The sequence below is a fragment of the Tiliqua scincoides genome, chromosome 2 (assembly GCF_035046505.1).
Source record: "Tiliqua scincoides isolate rTilSci1 chromosome 2, rTilSci1.hap2, whole genome shotgun sequence".
In the NCBI taxonomy this organism is placed as follows: domain Eukaryota; kingdom Metazoa; phylum Chordata; class Lepidosauria; order Squamata; family Scincidae; genus Tiliqua; species Tiliqua scincoides.
This window is the reverse complement of record NC_089822.1, coordinates 249192160-249214344: the sequence shown is the minus strand read 5'-3', so window position 1 is coordinate 249214344 and position 22185 is coordinate 249192160. Positions and strand designations below refer to the sequence as shown.

The following is a 22185-nucleotide window of genomic DNA, read 5'->3' as shown; positions in this document are numbered from 1 at the left end:
ATGAGGTTTCCAAACACTTCAGTGACCTACTCTTGCTGCTTGACCAACAAAAAGAAAATTGAATCTGCAAAATAGTGAAAATTCTAGTGTCAGTTTTGCAAAAGAAAAAAAAAACCCGAAAACAAAAACAAAAAAAACCCCAATATTTTGCACATTTCCTGTCAATTTGTATAGTTTATAGAGATTGCAAAATTTAGCATTTCTTGGTGCAGAACTTAGATTGCTTTGGCAGAGTTTCATTCATTCATTTAGCATGGCACACATGCAGGCCTGGAATCAGGTGATGCAATACAGTAAGCAGAGGGGACAGAAATTGATTCTGCCTTTTGCAGTCAGCCTGGGGCAGCAGGTATTGAACAACTCCTTTGTTGTTTAAGGAGCTGGGTCCGCCTGAGGAAGAAGATGGAGAGAAAACACTGGGTTTGCCTGATCCTGGTAAGGCATCTTCCGCAAACAGTGCTGAAGAGGGGGAAGAAGAAGACTGTGCTGCATCACCAGGTAAAGAAGCCATTTTTTTCCACCTCTTTCGGAGGTGCCCTGTATAGTGCCTGGCTAGGTTTCCAGGACCTCCCTCAAACTCTTCATTGCCTCTTAGCTGAGATTGTCCTCTGAATGAGCAGGAATCAAACTATTGCCTCTGTGCTTTGTCCTGGGGGCATTGGGGGTGAGTGGAGAAGAGATGAAGAAAGAAGGCAGGTGACACCAACTGATGGAGAGAGAAATACATCATCAATAATGCAATTTGTTGCATTATTGTTGCACCCTCCAACTTCTCTGTAAAGAAACATTTCGTCCCAAGCACTCTCCAGATTATCCTCTTGCTAGTTACAGGGGCAGAGCCCAATAACTTTCATCAATGTCCTCATCTGTACTTCTTCCCCATCCAGAGACTTGTATTTCTGCAAACACATAGATAATGATCTGTTAAGAGTGAAGGGGGAAAACAGAATAAGGACTCGTGTTGCAATCCCAAACTCGTGTTGGGCTGGCGCAGGTTTCTTGTGCTGGCTCAATGGTGTCGTGAAAGTGCTGTAAAGCACTTTTGCACCACTGGGAGAGCGGGAAGGCCTGTCTGCAGACACTGGCCCAAGACCCATTGGGCCGGCAGAAAGGCAGGCCTATGCCAGCCGAATCAGGCCGGTGCAGGGATCTGAGGGGGCATGGGGAGGGAAGCATTCTGGGGTGGGGTTGAGGGCGGGCCTGTGGTTGGGTGGGGGTCGAGCAGGGGGCAGGGCTGCTTGGAGTAGCCTGTTCTTGGGCTGCCTGAGCAGCTCCAGGTTGCTCAGATGTGTGCCATCTCCTGAGGTGGCGCAGATCTGAGTAGCCCCATTGGGGATGCTACAGTGTGACACAGGGTAAGGGGAAATGATTCTCCTTGCTCCAGGCTGAGCCACTCCAACCCTGCTCTGGATGTGGGGCAGGCCAGGTTAGGATTGGATTGTAAGGTTGCCACCCCCTTTTTTTTTTGGTACAGCTTTTGTGCCTCTAACTTTTGCCTGGCAGGTAGAAATTCAGCTGAGGATGCTTATCCTGCAATGAAGATACAGCCATGGTGCAAAGCACCACCTGTGAAATTTCTGCTTGTTGTGCCAGAAGCACAAGAAGCTGGCAAAAAAAGTGCTAACTGGAATATCTACCTTCTCAGAAAAGAATTCTGCTGTTTGCCTGACAAAAGATATGGTCTGTCAAATGCAGGATCCCCAAATTCTGCTGGGGTGTCCCAACTGGAAGGGGAAGAAGCATCCTGGGGTCAGTGCACAGAAGAAGCTGAGAACACAAAAGGCAGCAACGATCCTGATGAAGATGACAGCTGGGATTCCCAGGAAGTCTTTGTGTGCTCTCCTTGCTCCGTCTCATTGCTCCCAGGTCAGGTGCTAACTTGGCAAACACCGGATTCCTGGAGCATTACCTAGCCAATCCCTTTTAAATGTCCGTATGCAATCCAAGACCAAAAGTAGTTATCTCTCACTGTCTGTCTGTCTGTCTGTCTGTCAAAAGGTCTCCAGCCCACCTTTCTTTCTAATAAAAAGTTAACAAAGAAAATCGCAGCAAAACAAATCACAATATCAAAACAGCACTTAAAGAATGACTCAAGGTCAATCTAATAGCAATACAAAGTAGCCAGGTCAACAGATCAATTCACCAATTCACTCCAAAGGCTTTCCTAAAAAAACCAGGACTTCACCATTGCTTCCGTGGCAAAGGTGATGCCATCGAGAAGGCCTTTGCCTCCTTTATATGGCACCTACTTATTAAAAGCTGTAGCATTGATATCGCAGAAAAATACATCAGTGACTCATTGGCCTTCAGCCACAGACCTCTGTAATTACTTCCACAGAAGAGGAACACTCTGACCCAAACAAAATGGCTTCAGGTGGAAGAAAGGTATATTCCCAGGGCCTAAGCTGTACTATTACATATTTCCATAAGAACATGTTATGTTCTTCTATGAGAAGATTTTTCCGTAAGAAGATTACATGATACAAAGGAGATGTGTGAATACACCTCCATCTCTTTCAAATTTTTGCAAACCTGTGTAGGTGTGTGAAAAACCTTTCTCAATGAACCCTTTCTCTATGCACTGTTTTCTTGGTGAAGAGTGCCACTGCTAATTGCCCCATTTGGTTGGCAACCTTCAGTCTCGAAAGACTATGGTATAAGCCTACAGTACCTGGTATTCCCAGGCAGTCTCCCATCCAAGTACTAACCAGGCCTGACCCTGCTTAACTTCTGAGATCAGACATGTACAAGGTAACAGTTGCTGCCACTACTTACTAGCCAATTGCCCCATTTATAGAAGCATATAGGCACAGGCAGTTTGCCTATATGTTTTCACTAACAGGGCTGTCCCAGAGATCTCCCATGCTGGGTCTCCCAGACCTGCCACTGTCTTTGCCACCTCCTGCCCTGCTCTCTCCCCACCACACCTTCCCCCCATCCCCCTGCCTCGGAACACACCCCCACTCCTACTTACTACTCCACCAGCTGGCACTCACCCAGAAGTATGGGTGGCATTCATCCATCCTCTGCCCAGCACTGGCTCAGCATGGACTCATGCTGCAGCATGGACCTGTGGTAAGTGTCACAGGCACATTTTTGACACTGCTTCCCAGCACTTTTTACTCAGGCCAGTTATGATCAGGCCCTTAGTTAACTTTATTATTTTCTTGCTGCCTTTAAATGTGCCTTAGATGTGCTTATTCTAACTCTCTCATTTTTTTTAATCCTTTTCCTGTTCTAGTCCCAGTTTCTCCATGGGGTGAAGTGAGGATCCTTTACTACTAACTGACTCAGGGCGAAATCCTAACCCCTTATGTCAGTGCTTTCCAGCACTGACATCAGGGCAATGCAGCGCTGAGGGAACAAACATTCCCTTACTTTGAGGAGGCCTCCGTGAGTGACACCCAACTGCAGGATGCAGCACATGTCCTATTGGCACTGCTATGCCAGTGCGGGAAAGCACGGAGCACCCAGTGGTTTGGTTGGCAGTTAGCATGGGATTGGGTTCTGTGTTTAAATTGTGGGAATTGGGTAATAGCACCCCTCCCATTTGAAAAACATTGAAAGAGACAGAGATGTATTCATGTGTCTCTATCAAAATGTATCGTTTAGCTGTTCCAGATCCAGGTTGTGTTGGCAACCTTCAGTTTCGAAAGACTATGGTATTGCGCTCTGAATGGTGGTTCTGGAACAGCGTCTAGTGTGGCTGAAAAGGCCAGTACGTTGTGTACAAAGTTAAGCTTTGTACACTAAGCTTTGTACACTTTATACTTTAAGCTCAGTTCTCTTACCAAAAACAAGACCAAGGGCACCATCCCACTCTGTAACTACTACAAAAAATGAGCCTTAATGCAAAAGCATTTGAGTATAGTGCTGGCTGCCATAGTTTCTTATCATAACCCAGAGAGACCACAGCACCAACCAGTTTGGACCAATGCAAGTGCTGATGCAATACTAGCCCTTTCTGAGGACTCCAAATATCAGAGCTTTGGAGTCTCTTCCAGCCCACTAGTTGTTGAAGATCATTTTTAGCTTGAAATAAAAACACGTACATGACTTACTCATGTTTCATTTTCTTTTCAGGCAGTGAGAACGATGAAGAGAATCCGGAAGTTGTGGAGTCTCTCGTGCCCTTGGTGGGAGCCTGCAAAAGGAGGGTGCCCCTTGATGTTAAGGAAGGGGAAGCTAGAGGGAAGCAAGAGAAAAGCTACCTTGGAGAGAGGTGGGCTAATCCCCCTCCCTACATGGAAATCCTTGGGGGTGCTCAAGACTCTGTGATTCTCCAGGGGTCCACTATCCATAACGAGGAGCATGGAACAATCCTGAAGGCCAGGCCCTCAAACCTCATTGCCCACCAGAGACTTCATGGCAACAAGAAGCTTCACCGGTGCACTGACTGCGGGAGAGGCTTTGGCATCTTCTCAGACCTCATTCACCACCAGAGGACTCACACCGGGGAAAAGCCCTACAAGTGTCCTGACTGCGGTAAGGGCTTTGGCCACAGCTCAGCCCTTATCACTCATCGGCGGATCCACACCGGGGAGAAACCATACGTGTGCAACGAGTGCGGGAAAAGCTTCAACGTGGTGTCCAACCTTCTGCGCCACCAAAGGAGTCATGCAGGAGAGAAGCCTTACCAGTGTCCTGACTGTGGGCGCTGTTGTAGCCAGAGGTCCCACCTGATCACCCATCGGCGCCTCCACACGGGGGAACGGCCTTACCAGTGCCTGGAGTGTGGGAAGAGTTTCAACGTTAGCTCTGATCTGATCAAACACCGGAGGACCCACACGGGCGAAAAGCCTTATGAGTGCCATTACTGTGGGAAGTGCTTCAGTGGCAGCTCCAACCTTATAACGCACCAGAGACTCCACACAGGGGAGAAGCCCTATGCCTGTCCCGAGTGTGGCAAGCGTTTCACTATCAGTTCCAAGCTGATTGCTCATCAGAGAATCCACACTGTGGAAAAACCCTACGACTGCACAGACTGTGGGAAGAGCTTCGGTGAACGGCCCCACCTGACCAGGCACCGGCAGAGCGCCTACCGCCGGGAAAAACGCTTCAAGTGCGCCGACTGCGGGAAGAGTTTCACCACCAGTTCCTATCTCATCACCCACCAGCGTACTCACACAGGGGAAACCCCTTACATCTGTGGGGACTGCGGCAAGAGTTTCACTGTCATCTCCAACCTGGCCAGGCACCAGAGAATCCACACCGGTGAGAAGCCTTATGAGTGCCCAGACTGTGGAAGGAGCTACAGCCAGCGGGCCCACCTCACAACGCATCTGAGGGTCCACACGGGGGAGAAACCTTATGTCTGCTCCGACTGTGGAAAGAGCTTCAATGTCAACTCATCCCTCACTAAGCACAGGAGAATCCACACAGGAGAGAAGCCCTATATGTGCCCCGACTGCGGGAAGAATTTCAGCCAGAGCTCCAACGTCATCACTCATCGGAAGCTCCACCATGGGAACAGTGGCCCCACTAGGGTCCTTCAGATCAAATAGGTTTTCTCATCTCTACTGTTGACAGGTGACTGTTACCTGTCTGGGAATCTGGTTGCCTTTTATTAACCTGACCGTCTCATCTGACTTTGTCCTTGCTTTGGAACGCCTTCCATTGAATTGTGGCTAGCCCTTCCTCCTTCCCCTTGTTCATGAACACCTGTTCCTCACTGAGTTCCACATAGCAGTAACTGCTCATTACTGATGGTAATGAGCAGTGATGGTGATGGTGCAGATGAAATACACACTGCAAAGTTACACCAACCAGAACCTGGTTGGAATCCTTTCATGTGGGAGGGGCTCTAACCAGCTTATTCTGATTAGTTCACATCAGAGAATCCTTACAGGCCGGATTCCATGGTAACTTCAAGGAAGGTTTCCTTGTCAGCTGATTTTGTCTTGCTTGTCACAACAAAATCTGCTTATGGGGGAAACTTATTTTTGTTCTAATGTGCGAGGAAACTGCAGTCACGATTTGGACATTGCATAGAATGCTGCAGATTCTCTAGCTTGAGAGTAAATCTAAAGCTCCAGTAGACCCCAGTAATCCATCTACGCTGCCCCGAAGAAGCATTTGCTCTTTAGCCTTTGGGCAGAAAGTGCTGTGGCAGCTTTGAGCATTCCAAATTGCTCTTTCTGGGAATAAGGATGCACCAGTTGACCCTGACCCTGACTGGCAGGTGGGGTCCTTCAGGATCAGTGTAACTTTCTGTTCCATGGCTGACCTTGCTACAGAAAAAAGAAAGAGAGCAGCTGCTCTAGGGAAAATGACTTTCTTTATTGGATGCTTCCCTTCACACAGGAACTTTTGCTGGGGTGTGTGTATGTGTGTGTGTGTGTGTGTGTGTGTAGGACTGATGTCCTGGATTCCGTACTAGGCTTGTTTCACGTGCATCATGTGACAATAAAAAAATTACTTTGTTATTCATGTTGTGCTTTCTTAAATAGCAGTGATATGTGTGAGACTAGTGTGAGTGGATTGCTCATTTCAGACCCTTACAGTCACACAATATTTTATGCATGTTCCAGTTGTATTTGGGACTGCTCTTCCGGTACTTCCTGCAGTAAGCACAAAGTGTAAAGGGCAGAACTCTACTATTGTTAATACAATTGTATTTTTATTAACAGTGGCATCAAAACGGGGGAAGAGAAGGGGCTGTGGGCCCCGGGTGCCAAACTGCGGGGCGGGGGGGACACCTCTAGTAACCGAAATTGTAAAAATTGCAGTTTCTAGGAATGAAACAATCATGTTATATACCATTCAATGCATAATTTACAGCAGAATGCAATGGAAAAAAAACCATGTCAAAACTTATGGCTGAATAACCCAAAAATAAAAATACAACTGTCTTATGTAACAAAAAGTAGATTTTCTTAACTCAAAACAGACGAGTGAGATGTTATTATGACACAGTATGGAACCAATAAGGTGTTGTTGTTGTTATTATTATTATTATTATTATTATTATTAATAATAATAATAATAATAATACAGGTATTTATATACCGCCTTTCTTGGTCTTTATTCAAGACTTTATTCAAGGCAGTTTACATAGGCGTTACATTATTGGGGGGGTGACACCACTTGTGAACCAAATTGTGGAAATTGTGATCTTTAGGAATAATACCATCATGTTATTTATTTATTTAAAAGATTTCTACCCCACTTTGCTGAAAGCAGATGTCCAAGGTGCGCGCGTGCGCGCACACACACACACACACACACACACACACACACACACACACAGAGTAGAGTACAGTGGGGAGAACAGCAAATGGAGGAGGGCGAAAATAATTCAAGGAATATACCATTTGAATCATAATTTACAGCAGAATGCAATGAAACAAACCCCATTGAAATATTTGTGTTCTATCAAAAGCTATAGCCAAATAACCAGAAAAGGAAGCACAATTGCCGTATGTCACAAAAAGTGGATTTGCTTAACTCAAAACTGACCAATGAGCCTGAGTGTTACGAGAGCTAACAAGGTGTTATTATGACACAGCCTAGTTATCATAAGTCAGCTCCCTTTTCCATGTATCAGAGCTAACAGTCAAACTCCTATTTAGTTGTGAGTGTCATCAATTTGGCCACTTTTTTTTTTTGTTGGTTACTGATTGGTTTGGTAACCAATACTGTTCTATAGTAAAATAAATAAATGGGGGTGACACCATGAGTTACCAGACCGGGTGACACCAACCCACTGGTGGGAAGGTTGGGTTTTGTTGGCTTAGATGACTTTTAAAGTGGATTCTAAACATTCACGGTGGATTATCGTCTATCAGTGGTTATTAACCATGATGACTACATTGAACCTCCAGATGCAGGGCAGCATCTCACTGAGTCAGGGATGGATCCAGTGTTTGTGTTTGGGAGGGAGGGGTATGAGCATTCTTAAATCCATAGCCCAGGTCAACCAGGCAGGTAGACATGAGCTTCCAGTTGAACTTTGGCCTCTGTGGCTGAGGTTTACTGGGTGGGTAGACCTGGGCTCCCACATGGACTAGGAGCCCAGATCTGCCTACTGGGTAGACCTGGGCTCCCATTCTAACTGCCCTCTGGAGCCATCTCTTCAGGTGGGTAGACCTGGGCTCCTGGTTGAACTTGAAGCCCACATTAATTAATTTTGTTGTATGGGCCCCGCTGTCAAATTATCTACGCCAGTGATTATTAATTTGATTTATATTCTGCCCTTCTTTCAGGGAGCTCAGGGTGGCATGCATGGTTCTCCCCTCCCTTATATCGTCATAACAGCCCTGTGAGGTAGGTTAGAATGAGAGACCTAGTGACTGATCCAGTGAGTTCCATGGCTGAGAGTCTCTGGTTACAGCTTCCTAACACATGCCAAATATAAATTCAGAGTTACATTCTGTGTCTTTTATGTGTTGTTTTCTCTGTTAGATAAGAGGCATAGTTCAGTGGTAAGGATATGGTTTGCATGCCCCCCAAAATCCCATGTTCTGGAGCCCAAGTGTCTTAAGTAGCTAGACATCTCTTTTTCAGAAAACCATCACTTTTCAAAGTAGTAGGGAATAATGAGCAGGTAGACCAAATGTTTGACCTCAAGGCAGGTTTATATTTGTTTAGTGTGCAAGGCCAGTGTTGCTGCAATTGCCACATAAAGTATAAAGCAGCACATCTAGGGCATTGCTGATTTTTGCCAGAACAGTGGTGTTAAAACAGCACAGACCTTTAAGAAACCCAAAACAGACACCAAGGAACCACAGAACCTATGATAAGAATTTGTGATATGCATATTGTCCTGCGCAGAAGTTCTGCAAGTAATCAATGTTTTCTGCAAATGCACCTATTTTGCATAAACATCCATGCTTTGCCTGTTTGATGTGAAATCCACGGTGGGGCAAGGGCGCATGTTGTAAATGGAATGTGAAGTGTACAAACTGCAGAAATCCAGTTTCATGGAGAGCCAGATGTTCTTGCTTTCGCAACTGGACAAAATTAGTTTTGTCAAAGTAGACATCATGCACGATCAGAATGTTATTTTTTAATTTAAAACTAACTACATGGAGTGACATGTGACTGCCTGGAAAATCAAGAAAATAGCAGGGGGAAGAGGTATGCCCATTCCATATTTTGATTTAAAACATACACCTGCATGATGCATACACAGAGACAGAGAGAGACAGAGAGAGAGAGAGAGAGAGAGAGATTTATAGAGAAAGATCCATCACAGGTAATAAGCTATGATGACTGTATGTAACACAGATTTTAGATATAGTCTGGCCCTATCTCTGAATGCCAGATGCAAGGGAGTGGCAGCAGTACACAGGTATCTTGTTGCCTTGTGAGCCCCTTGTGGCATCTGGTGGGCCACTGGGAGGTACAGGAATCTGAACTAGATGCGCCCTTGGCCTGATCCAGCATGTGTATGCACACAAGCTTCTGTGTTACCTCTGCAAGTAACAAGTACCATATCACCCTCCCCAAACTCCTAAGGCAGACTTGCAGACCATTTGTGGCACACCAGTGTGCCACGGCACAGTGGTTGAAAATCACTGCCCTAGAATCTGCAGACTACCAAAAAGTTCTAAAGACTCCAAGTAGTGGCAGTGGAACTGAATCTTCACACATCTCTGTGGAAGTTCCAATTAATCAAAACCATGTTATAAGCAATTAATGCATGTTTTAATAGAAAAATTATTCACAGGGTGATATTCAACAAGCACTTTACAGTGAGTATATATAAAAGGTCAACAGGCATGTGGATGCGGGAGAACCCGTGGACATTATATATCTGGACTTGCAGAAGGCATTCGACATGGTCCCTCACCAAAGGCTACAGAGAAAACTCCACAGTCAGGGAATTAGAGGACAGGTCCTCTCATGGATTGGGAACTGGTTGAAGACCAGAAAACAGAGAGTGTTTCCTTTTCACATTGGAGAGAGGTGAAACATTTTCACAATGGAGAGAGGTGAAAAGCGGTGTGCCCCAAGGATCTGTCCTGTGACTGGTGCTTTTCAACCTCTTCATAAATGACCTGGAGACAGGGTTGAGCAGTGAGGTGGCTAAGTTTGCAGACGACACCAAACTTTTCCGAGTGGTGAAGACCAGAAGTGATTGTGAGGAGCTCCAGAAGGATACTACAGAAGGAAGCTCCAAACTGGCAGAATGGGCAGAAAAATGGAAGATGCGTTTCAATGTAAGTAAGTGTAAAGTCATGCACATTGGGGCAAAAAATCAAAACTTCACATATAGGCTGATGGGTTCTGAGCTGTCTGTGACAGATCAGGAGAGAGATCTTGGGGGGGGGGTGGACAGGTCGATGAAAGTGTCGACCCAATGTGTGGCGGCAGTGAAGAAGGCCAGTTCTATGCTTGGGATCATTAGAAAAGGTACTGAGAACAAAACAGCTAATATTATAATGCCGTTGTACAAATCGATGGTAAGGCCACACCTGGAGTATTGTGTTCAGTTCTGGTCGCCACATCTCAAAAAGGATATAGTGGAAATGGAAAAGGTGCAAAAGGGGTCAACTAAGATGATTGCTGGGCTGGGGCACTTTCCTTATGAAGAAAGGCTACGTTGTTTGGGTCTCTTCAGCCTAGAAAACAGACGCCTCAGGGGGGACATGATTGAGACATACAAAATTATGCAGGGGATGGACGGAGCGGATAGAGAGATGCTCTTTACACTCTCACATAACACCAGAACCAGGGGACATCCACTAAAATTCAGTGTTGGGAGGGTTAGGACAGACAAAAGTAAATATTTCTTTGCTCAAAGCCAAAATCATACAGGTTAAACCTCATTATTCAAGTGGGTTCCCTTCCCAGAACTCAAGCTGATGGCAAAAATCTCACTATAGCAAATCAATTTAAAAAACAAAGTGCCTTTGCTCCAGTGATTTAAAAACAGCCTTGCTGACCATTGTGATTTTAAGGTAGACTCATTAAGAGGACAAACCAATAATCCGTCTCTCTCCAGGCCCTTAGAAAGGATTATCTTTCTTTCATGTGTTCAGGAAGAAGGGAGGGAGTCCTTTGGAGAGATATTGTTGGAGAGATATTGTTGGATTGTCAGCTGGCTGCCCTCTCTCTAACTATTGTAAAGGACTGTTTTCCTTTAACCTAAAGGGCCCTTCTCATCATGTTGAGATACAAATCTCTACAATGGTAAGAATAGTATTTTAAAGGGGTGCATTTTTCCCCTTCTCCAGGAATCAGCACATTCCTTCTCATTTGCAGTGGCCATTCCTGTTGAGTCAAATCTGTGTATAAAAAAAATCCGTGTATTACAAGGTTGGACCTGTGTTTTGCTTTTCAATTATGTAAGAGGCTATCGCAGCAGCCATCGGGCACAAGCCTCACCAGGTCTACTTGGAAGTAAGTCCTATTTTGTTCAACGGGGCTTACTCTCAGGAAAGTGTGGTTAGGATTGCAGCCATCACCTGAGAAGAGACATTCCTGGAGGCGAGGAAGAGGTGGGGGAGAAAGCCTCTTCTAAGACCTTGCTTGCCACCTGCAGTTCTTTTGAACCCATTTCTGCCACCAGCCCGCAGGTGTACACATTGGATCCCTGTTGCGTCTATGCAACGTTGGGCAGAAATGGCTTAAGTGTTTTGCATTAAAAACAAGATTGAAGCAAAGCCAATCGTTGCACCTTCTGGGTTTAAGGGGGGGGGGGATCGAATCCCAGAATCGCGTAAATGGAGAAGCTCCTTTTAAGTGGAGATGACGCAGCTTCTCTTTTTGCAACGAAGTGACTGTGGAGGGCGGGAGACGGACCCGCGCACAAGGCAGCAGACCCCCAGGTGATGGTGCATGGGTTAAATCGACAGAGCTCCAGCTCCCAGATGGGTCTGGAGAAATGGAGGAGGAAACGATCGAGCCACCTTCCTGTGCAGCCCTCCTCTCCTTCCCCAGCCCTCTCTTCCGCTGAGAAATCCCCTTTGGGCAGCGCAGCGCAGCCTCAGTTTGCAGCCGATTGCTGCGAAGGGGATCGCAGGGACCTCCCCGCTTCATGCAGCCCAGAAAGAGCTCCGCTGCGCCTGGAGGCAGGGGAGAAGCGGGAGGCGCCACTCCACAGAAGCTCCGCTCCAGCTCAGAGCCAGCTGATCCCAGCACCCTCCCAGATCCGGGCAGAGCAAGGTGATAAAGGCTGCGATCCTTGGCACACTTGCCTGGAAGGAAGTCCCATTGAACTCAATGGGACTTACTTCTAAGTAGACAGAGTGAGGCTTGTGCTGAGACTTCCTGATGTGCTCTTTCCAGGGCTGGCTTGCAGTGTCACCCCTGACTGCATGTTTACTCAGAAATAAACTCCAGAGATCTGAATGGCATTTACCCCTTAATAGTTGGGTATAGCACTGTAGCCTATAGTTTTTCTCCAGCTTGTTGCATTGGGGGGGGGGTTATTTTATTTTTCACAACCTTTCCTCCAAGGAGCTCAGGGCTGCGTACAGAGTTCTTCTCCTCCTTTTGGAGTCACAATAACCCTGTGAGGTAGGTAAGGCTGAGAAAAATTGAGACTGGCCAAAGCTCACCCAAGAAGCTTCATGGCAGAGCAAGGATTTGAACCTGGAGCTTCTAGGTCTAAGCCCAACTCTCAAACCACTACACCATCTTGGTGTACCTGTTAGACGTGCAAGAAGCCTAGACCCCAATCCTATGCATGTCTACTCAGAAGTAAGTCCCATTATAGTCAATAGGACTTACACCCAGGAAAGTGTGGATAGGATTGTAGTCCTAGTCTCTTCTGTATTTGGTTATCTTCTTTCTCCATTTTTCCTTCCCTTTTAAAAAAGAATGTAACTCAGTGACAGAGCATATGTTTTTGCCCACTGCATTTTCTAGGCTCAATCCCTTTGCTCTGGGAATGACTCGCACAAGGACTATTTATTTATTTTTTCACATTTTCATACCACCCTTCTTCCAAGGCGATCAGGGTGGTGTGCATAGTTCCTCTTTTGTCCTCACAACAAACCTGTGTGGTAGGTGAAACTGAGAGCTAGTCATTCAGGTAGCTTCGTGGCCAAGCGGGGATTTTGAACCCCAGTCTTCCAGGTCTAACTCCCAAACCACTACACCAGGGTGTCAAACATAAGGGGGTACATTTCATAAGGTCCATGGGCAGAATGCAGCGCCCATAAGTAATTTATCCAGCCCCCGTTATAATTGGGTTCTCCCAACATGAAAAACGGGATGCCTCATATCTTGAAGATATGAACAAGATTGGCACATTTTCTCTTCTGTCATTTGCAGCTAATTTCTGGCCATCATCTGTTCAATGATGTCACTTCCAGCCTGCAGCAGACACTATAAATGCTAATCAACCCTCTGTATGAAATGCATTTGACACCCTGCACTACACCATCCTGGCTCTTCAAGTGAAAGTGTCAGGGTTTGAACCAGGGACTTTCTGTATACAAAGCTCTTGTAGTACAGGCCTGCTTTGCGGTCGGGCTGGTGGAATGTGATGTTTTGAACTAACCTAAGCTATGATGGAGTGCCCTATTCTGAACTGGCCCATTGGTTCCCCTAGCTTAGTGCTATGTGTTGCATTGCATTCCAGCCCTGCCGCCTTAGATCTTTTTAATCAGAGACAGAGAGATTGTACCTCATATGTGGAAGGTATGTGCAGTGGGTGAGAAAAAACCCAACTGAGAGTGTTGTCAGGGGAACATAAGAGGGGCCCTTCTAGATCCCGCAAGAAGTCCATTTAGTCCAGCATTAGGTTTCCACAATGGTCAACCAGATGGTAGTTTTGCTATGGTCCTCCTTCCATGATAGTTACAGAATTGTGGAGGTGGGGGGTAAACAACAGGTCCAGTTTGCACCGCAGCCACCTCCTAACCTGCACTGGATACTGCAGGCCAGTTGGCCTGCCTGTTCCAGTGCAGGTTAGGATTGGGCTGTGAAGCAGTCATCACAGTTTAAGCACCATGGACAGAGCTTTCATGACTCATGACATCATCTCAGACGTGACGCCCTTTTCACAGGAGACAGTTCATCAGGTGACAAGATTGTCACATGATACTATGTGCAAATGAGTCAACACTCAAACTGTAATGTTATTGCCATGAGATGCTGGTAATACAAAATCAGTTGGGTTTTATTTTTATGCAAAAAGCCAGTGGTATAGTTTGTGCCTATGTAAGCATGGAAGATTTGTGTTGGGTACTGACAAAGGGTGTTGTCCAGCCCCCAAAACACTGTTTGGAAGAGCACTTTGACATAAAACATAAAATTCCTTATGAGTTATGGATTGTTCGTAAAGTAGAGTAACAGCACAATCCTATGCATGACTACTCAGGTGTCATTCCTGTTGTGTCCAATGAGATTTAGGCCCTTGCCCTATCAGCATTTGTGCTGCTGGAACCATGTTACAGCAGCACAAGACCCTTTATGGCAATGCAGAAGCCGGGCCGCTGTCGTGCACTTCTGAGCTGCTACAGCAAAAAGCCAGAGGTGCGCTGTGTATAGCAGTGGCTTCTGGAAGCTCCACCGGCGACAGTAAGATGGCGGCAGGGAGGGGGATGTGTTGTGGGGAGGGAAGGAGAGGGCAGGGGGAGAGGGGGTGGATTTCAGTGACATCAGCATGCACCAAGATCCTATCGGCACTCCCTTGGCTGCCTCGAAATGGCATGCCTTTTCCCGTTCTCTCTTTTGAGACGATAAAACTAGCCACAATATTGGATATGCAAATGCGGTTGATGTATAAAAGATCATTTTAATTCATTATTAGTTCTGCTCCTTTCCTAAGAACTGCGTTGCCATAAAGGCAGCGGCTAGGCTGACATTTTGAAGAAACGGTTCCTATTTCTGCCCAAATTCTTGTTGGTGGCTGGTTGTGCTTGCTTGGTATGCATCTCTTTACACTTTAAAAAAAATGAAATTTCACTTGCAGCTCGGGGAGAGCAGAAAGGAATAAAAATGGACAAGCAGGACTCTGCAGGACCTAATACAGAGGAAGGACCAGAGGAAGGAGGAAGAGACCCTCCTGTCATCCATGTTGGGACAACTGTGGAGGTTTCCACTGAGGCAGGTCTCCAAGAAGTTAAACAAGCTCTGGATGAGGAAATGTCACTAGAGGCTAAACAGGCATCGGATGATGAAGCTCTGCAAAATGCTCAACAGGTACCTGATGAGGCAATTCCACCAGCGGCCAGTCAGATATTTCAGGAGAGGCTACCACAGCACCCAGAATCCCAACAGCAGGATTTCCAGAAAGCAGTGAAGTCCCGGAGGAAACCCTTGGTGCCTACTCGTTGGGACAATACCAAAACCTTTCAGACCTCCTTCAAGAGGATCGCCAATGCCTTCCACCAGCCTAGAGAACAGAGGCTGAACCAAACCCTGCTGGACCTCAGCATGGAAGCCACCCAAGCGTATGGAAGCCAGGACTGCTCTGGGCAACTGAAGACAGAGCTCCTGGATGAGGACACTGTAAGCCTAGAGCTATGGCGCCGGCAATTCAGGCACTTCTGCTACCTCGAGGCTGAGGGACCCCGAGAAGTGTGCTGCCGACTCCGGGACCTTTGCTATCGATGGCTGCAGCCGGAGAAGCACACAAAGGAGCAGATGCTGGAGCTGCTGATCTTGGAGCAGTTCTTGGCCATCCTGCCACAGGAAATGCAGGTCTGGGTCAGGAAGCAGCAGCCAGAGACTTGTGCACAAGCAGTGACCTTGGCAGAGGTTTTCTCACTGAAGCTCCAAGGGAGCAAGAGATGGGACCAGCAGGTAAGAATGAATAAAAACAGACATTCCACAAAGCCTAATGAAAGTGATGGCGGCTGTCCAAATGTAAAACTGGGGCAGGTTTCTGAAGGTCCATTGCTAATATAATTCTCTCCAAGTTGGAGTTTAATCCCATTTCTAGTCTTATTGTTTTCAATGGGGTTGTTAGTTATAGAGCAGGGGCTGCTATTTTTTTCCCCCCTGGATGAACTGGCAGAGTTAAACCAGAACCTTGCTCATTTGCCCTCCCGAACCTGTCACTGTGCTAAATCACATCCGTACTTTTTGATTCAGGTGCCAGGACCATTTGAAAACATGACCCTTAATTTCTCTAAGGCAGACCCTCTGAAGATGGAGCTGTATTTGGTGGCCATGCAAGAGGGGGAAAGGATAGCCAGTTTACTGGGTAAGGACTGACTGCATGCCTGAAGGGATTGGCTGTGTGCTTGTTACAAAGTTACTAGGGGAGAAAATGGTTGGCAACCTTCAGTCTTGAAAGGCTTTGGTATATAAGCCTACAGCACCTGGTATTCCCAAGCAGTCTCCCATCTAAGTACTAACCAGGCCTGATCCTGCTTAGCTTCCAAGATCAGACGAGATCCGGCATGTGCAGGATAACAGTTGAAAGCTTTTGAACCCTGGGAAGAACATCCTAGGAAGATAACGAATAGTCAGTCACGCCTTGGTGCTGTCATATCAAAATAACTCAAGAATAGTTTGTGATGCATGTTTGATCCTTCATCCGTGCCACGAACATTTCATAACAATCCATTGGGACCAACAGGGGACATGACTGGTTTCCATCACAAAGCACCATCTCTAATGCATGGGTTGAAAGCAAGAGTGTCACATGCCTAGGAATCTGATAATGTCCAGGTGTGCCCAAAGGTATGCAGAATAAACTACCTACTGCACCTCCATTCCCCAGAAAGAAAAGGTTGGAAATGAAATGGGCCTGGCTGGAAAAAATGTATTTTTTAAGCCAAAACTGGATGACTGCCATCCTTCAAGGAAAGTACAGGTGTCCCTCTGTATCTGTGGGGGATCCTTTCCAGCCCCCTCCCCATGTATACAGAAACCACAGATACGAGGGAACCCTATATTTACTGTACAATACTCTACAACCCCCCACTTTACTTCTATTTGCAAGCAAGCATTTTTTGTTTTTTTGTTCCCTGTTCTTGCTTTTACAGCTAGAACAGGGATATGGCTGTTGCACCCAGGCAAGCAGGGTGACACAGAATGTTAACCGGAAGGTGGCAGCTTCCTGCTTCCTGTTAACAATCTGACTGTGTCCAACATGTAGGCTGCCTGCCTGCATGTTGTTTCCCTGATCTAGAGTCTATAAAAGCAAGAAACACGCCTGCTTGCTAATGAAGAAAACAGAAGGTAATGGTCGTGGGAGAGCTGCAAAGAACTGAAGTTAACCAAATCCGGGGTTATGGGAGAATGCATGTATTGGTAACCACAGCTGACATCTAACTCCTCTTTTCCCTGCTGACTTTGCCCAGCAAAGGTATGAACTTATGAAACTTTCTCATACAGATTATCTAAATTATATCCCTACTTTTTGATTCAGGGGTTTGGTCCATTCAATATTGGTCCATCTAGCTGCCAGATTCTAGTCTAGTTTTTTCCCCTGGTACCAGTCCCACAGAGCAAGAGCTTGTCCATAGCCCCTCTACCTGAGATCGTTTCAACCGAAAATAAGGGGACTGAACCTTAAACCTTCCGTATGCAATTCACTTGCACTGTCACTGAGCTGCAGCTGTGAATTCATTTTGCGATGTCTGTTAATTCCAGCAGGCAGTGGCCAAATGAGTGAAAATGAGGAGGAGAGCCTTCAGCTGGAAAGCCCGGAGCACCTGGAACGCAGCAGGCTGTCACAGGAAAGAGCAAAAGGGAGCATCTTCCTGTTTCCTGAGATAGAAGAGATTCCTGGAAGTCGGCTGGCAGCTGGAAGGAAGGACTTTCTGTTTCCTGAGATAGAAGAGACATCTGTGAGTCAGCTGGCATCACAGAGGCACCAGGGAAGCTACACAGAGCAGACGGTGGAAACGGCCTTTCTTTGTGAAGAGGAGAGAAATTCAAGTGAAAGCACTTTGCATGAGGGACTCGGAGTGGGTGAAAGAAAAAAGGCAGGGACGGGCAGTGGGAAGAGCTCCAGCCAGAGCACTGACCCTCTTAAAAACTTGACTATCCAGGCAGGGAAAAAGCCATACAGATGTTCCTATTGTGGGAAGCTCTTCAGCCATGCTTCAGCCCATTTGGTCCATGAGAGGATCCATACAGGAGAGAAACCATATCGCTGCTTGGAATGTGGGCAGAGCTTCAGCCGGAGGTCACACCTTACGAGACACCACAGAATCCACACGGGAGAGAAACCACACACGTGCTCCAGGTGTGGCAAGAACTTCAGTCGAAGATCGCACCTGATTGAACACGAGAGAACCCATACAGGAGAAAAGCCTTTTGCATGCTCGATCTGTGGGAAAAGCTTCAATTATCGCTCGCTTCTTAAAGAACATGCAAGGATCCACACAGGAGAGAAGCCATATCAATGCTCGGACTGCGGGAAGAGCTTCAATCGGAGGGAGAGCTTTATAATTCATGAGAGAACACATACGGGAGAGAAACCTTACGAGTGCTTAGACTGTGGGAAAAGGTTCAGTCAGCGATCAAACATTACTGCCCACGAGAGAACGCACACAGGAGAAGGGAAAAATAAGTGCTCAGATTGTGGGAAAAGCTTCTGCAACTCCACCAGTCTCCTTAAACATCAGAAAATCCACACAGAAGAAAAACCACAATAAAAATGCTGGTTTCAACTGTAGAAAAAAAAACCATCTTGCACAAGCAGGGGAGAAAAAAAAATATATGGTCCTTCTAGGACAGTACCATTCTCGATTGTGTTTGGGGGTTCATGTAACTGAGTCCTCCCTCATACAAACAAAAAACTTAATGCATGCAGAAAGGTAGCCTCTCAGGAAGAGAGGTGTGGTCCAGATTCCTCCCTGATGTGCTAGGTATTCATGTGCAATTAGTTTTTATCCACAGGGCTGAACATAAAATTCCCCCCACCTGCATTCTGAAATGGTACAATCCCAAGAGATCTAAACCGTTTGACGCATTTGAATCTGCTCTTACAAAGGAAGAAAGCCCTATAAATACTTGACTGTGGGGGTGTGGGAAAGCTTCGGTCTGAGTTCAAACCATATTTATATGAGGACACGAAACTACACTGCTCACTTTCAGTGGTTAGTATGTCATACTTTCATACTTATTATGAAAGCTGCGATCTCTTGACCCGGCTCAACAGATCTTACACCCAGGGATAGCACTGTCAGTTATGGAAAAGAAAAATCTGCTAGCAGAAGCCATTCTGTATCTACAGTGCAGAGCTGAGGCTGCCCTTGCTCATCTTATCTGCTGAATTTTGGCCTTGAATGAGGCCAGACCCTTCAGTGAAGGTTCCGTATACTGGCCATGAAATAATCTGGCACATCTGCTGAACATGGCTTGAACTGAGCTGGTGCTTCCTCCACCTTTCTTAACTATGCACTAGAAAAATGTAGCAATGAATGTATGCAGCTACATGGAAATCCTGTTTAGTTTATACATAAACTATGTTTGGGATTGTAAGTTACGATTTCCATTTGAGTGTTCATGTTTCTCTGTGCCTATATGTCCTGGATTTGGGGGTTGCAGATGTTCAGTTTATCACTGGGTTGTTGAGAGGGGGATAGTTTATAGCAGTTGTGAAATACGTCATTACATCCCTCCTCTAACTCCCTTTAAACACTCATCATTTTTATTTTCTTCCACCTTTCTTGATGCCCTTTGTCAGGGCTTCCACTGTTCTTCAAGCATGATTGAAAATGAAAAATGGTTCTAGCTGGAAAGCCACGTTGAGACGGCCAGGTGTGTTTGCACATCCAGGATTTTGTCTTCCAAAATGGTCCTTCTCTCCTCCTTAACCTAACCTCCTCTCCCTGCCAGTATCTGTGCATTGCTTCAGGAAACCCAGATGAATGAAATCCTGATAACAAGACACTGTGAGCTGAGATGGTAGAAGATGATGACCCAATTGTTATCTTCAATAAGTAACAGATAGTGGTGGAAAATAAAAATGATGGGAGGCTGAAGATTTGGGCTCCAAATGCGGGATACTACCCCCTTTTCATTCCCCAGTTGCCTATCATGTTCTGATATGCCCTGGCAAAATGTACCATGCTAATAAAAGTTCTGAGCTCAATTAGGTGGCTGAGTATTGGTTTTCTGAGGCTGCAATCCTATATGCATTTTTCTGGGAGTAAGCACCATTGGACACAATAGGGGTAGTGTAGACATGTAGGCTCGGTCATGTTGTGAGAATGGATGATGGCCGGATCCCAAAGGATCTCCTCCATGGAGAACTCGTGCAAGGAAAGCGCCCTACAGGTAGACCACAGCTGCAATACAAGGACATCTGCAAGAGGGATCTGAAGGCCTTAGGAGTGGACCTCAACAGGTGGGAAACCCTGGCCTCTGAGCGGCCCGCTTGGAGGCAGGCTGTGCAGCATGGCCTCTCCCAGTTTGAAGAGACACTTTGCCAACAGTCTGAGGCAAAGAGGCAAAGAAGGAAGGCCCATAGCCAGGGAGACAGACCAATGACAGACTGCACTTGCTCCCAGTGTGGAAGGGATTGTCACTCCCGAATCGGCCTTTTCAGCCACAGTAGACGCTGTTCCAGAACCACCATTCAGAGCGCGATACCAGAGTCTTTAGAGACTGAAGGTTGCCAACACTAGACATACATAGGATTGTTGCATGGGACACCAAAAACTGGAACCATAGTGCCTTTGCATTTCTTCTGGCTTATTTTGGGTAGGTCAAATTCCTAAAGAACAACTTAGATATCCTAGAATAGTGGTTCTCAAACTTTTAGCACCAAGACCCGCTTTTTAGAATGAGAATCTGTCAGGACCCACTGAAGTGATATCATGACCAGAAGTGACATCATCAAGCAAAGTTTTTAACAATCCTAAGCTGCAATCCTATCCACATATACCCAGGAGTAAGCCCCATGGACTATCGTTGTTAAAAGCATACATATATTAGTCTGTTAAAAGTACAGATCTGTAACACTTCCCCAAATATAGTTACATACCAAGGTAGCATCAAGTATATTAAAAATAAAATATTGAAATGAATAGGGACCCATTTGAAATTGGTTTGTGACCCACCTGGTGGGTCCCAACCCACAGTTTGTGAAGTACTGTCCATCTTTGTACAGGTCAGGTCTTCAAGGGAGCTCACCAAGCCTGGGTTTCCTCCTCCTCCAAGAAAAACTGAGCAAGACAGAGACAGCATACAATTAAACCCTAATCTTGTAAAAGCAATTGAGAAACACCCAGCAGCTACCCAGTGAAAACAGAAGCTAACATTCTTAATAAAATGCTGCTGGAGCTCCTTAGGTAGGTGGATCAGGCTCTCTTAGACCTCATCATTTCTCAACCTAGCCTACCTCACAGGGTTATTGTGAGAATAAAAGGAGATCTCAAAATTATAAGGGTACTCATATCTCCAGATTCCATTGGGGGCGATTTAGGTGGTGCAGGGGCATGTAACCTCTTGATGTCCACTTCAGTTTTACATTCAACTCTGTGGTGGTAACCAACAGCCCAATCCTGAGTTGCCCAGTGCTGAGGGCTGCAGCAGTGCCAAAATGGGCAGCCACCAGTGGCTCCCAATGCCTCCTTGGGGGAAGGTAAGCAACCCTGCAATGGGGCTACTCGACTCTGTGCCAGCTGTTTAGCCGGCACAGACTAAAGCAGTCCCATGTCAGGCCAGGAGGTCTGATGTGAGGCTTTGGATCTGGCTGAGCTGGGGATGTGGTGATGGCATCTGGCCTAGATGCCTTTAAAAGGGAACTGGAGAGATTTCTGGAGGAAAAGTGCATTGCAGGTTATAAGCCATGATGGGTATGTGCAACCTCCTGGCTGTAGAAGGAGGCTACCAGGATGCAGGTCTCTTGTTGTCTTGTATGCTTCCTGAGCAGGGTGACCAGACACCCTCTTTTTCCAGGACATGTCCTTTTCTTTAGCCTTGTGTCCTGGAAAAGAACTTAAATGTCCTCCTTTTCCCTGTAAGCAGGCAGTGCATAGCTTTCTTGTAATTAATAAATTACAAATTTATTTATTTAAATTCTTTTTGCATCTTTTTAGATTGTGAGCCCTTTTGGGACAGGGAGCCATTTAGTTATTTGATTTTTCTCTGTAAACCGCTTTGTGAACATTTAGTTGAAAAGCGGTATATAAATACTGTTGTTATTATTATTATTATTATTATTATTATTATTATTATTATTATTATTATTATGTAATCAATTATAGGTAATATAATTTTAAATTTAATAGTAAGTAATGTAGTGCTGAAATTAACCACCTGAAATAATATACGACTGTTTTTAGCTTTTGCCATGCCCTACATTTTTCTTGGATGTCC

The 22185-nt window shown here is 45.9% G+C and overlaps 1 protein-coding gene and 1 pseudogene across 1 annotated transcript in view; one reads left to right on the top strand and one right to left on the bottom strand.

The window, feature by feature from the left end:
* The window catches only part of LOC136641904 (zinc finger protein 585A-like), a 34713-nt gene that overhangs the window by 3338 nt on the left and 9190 nt on the right, over positions 1-22185 (top strand). The window contains exons 4-8 of the mRNA XM_066618005.1: positions 378-498; positions 1696-1866; positions 4084-5398; positions 17924-18369; positions 21374-21380. Coding sequence (XP_066474102.1) covers positions 378-498; positions 1696-1866; positions 4084-5398; positions 17924-18369; positions 21374-21380 — 2060 coding nt within the window. The remainder of the gene's footprint in view (positions 1-377; positions 499-1695; positions 1867-4083; positions 5399-17923; positions 18370-21373; positions 21381-22185) is intronic.
* On the bottom strand, positions 16212-16328 carry LOC136642878 (5S ribosomal RNA; annotated as a pseudogene).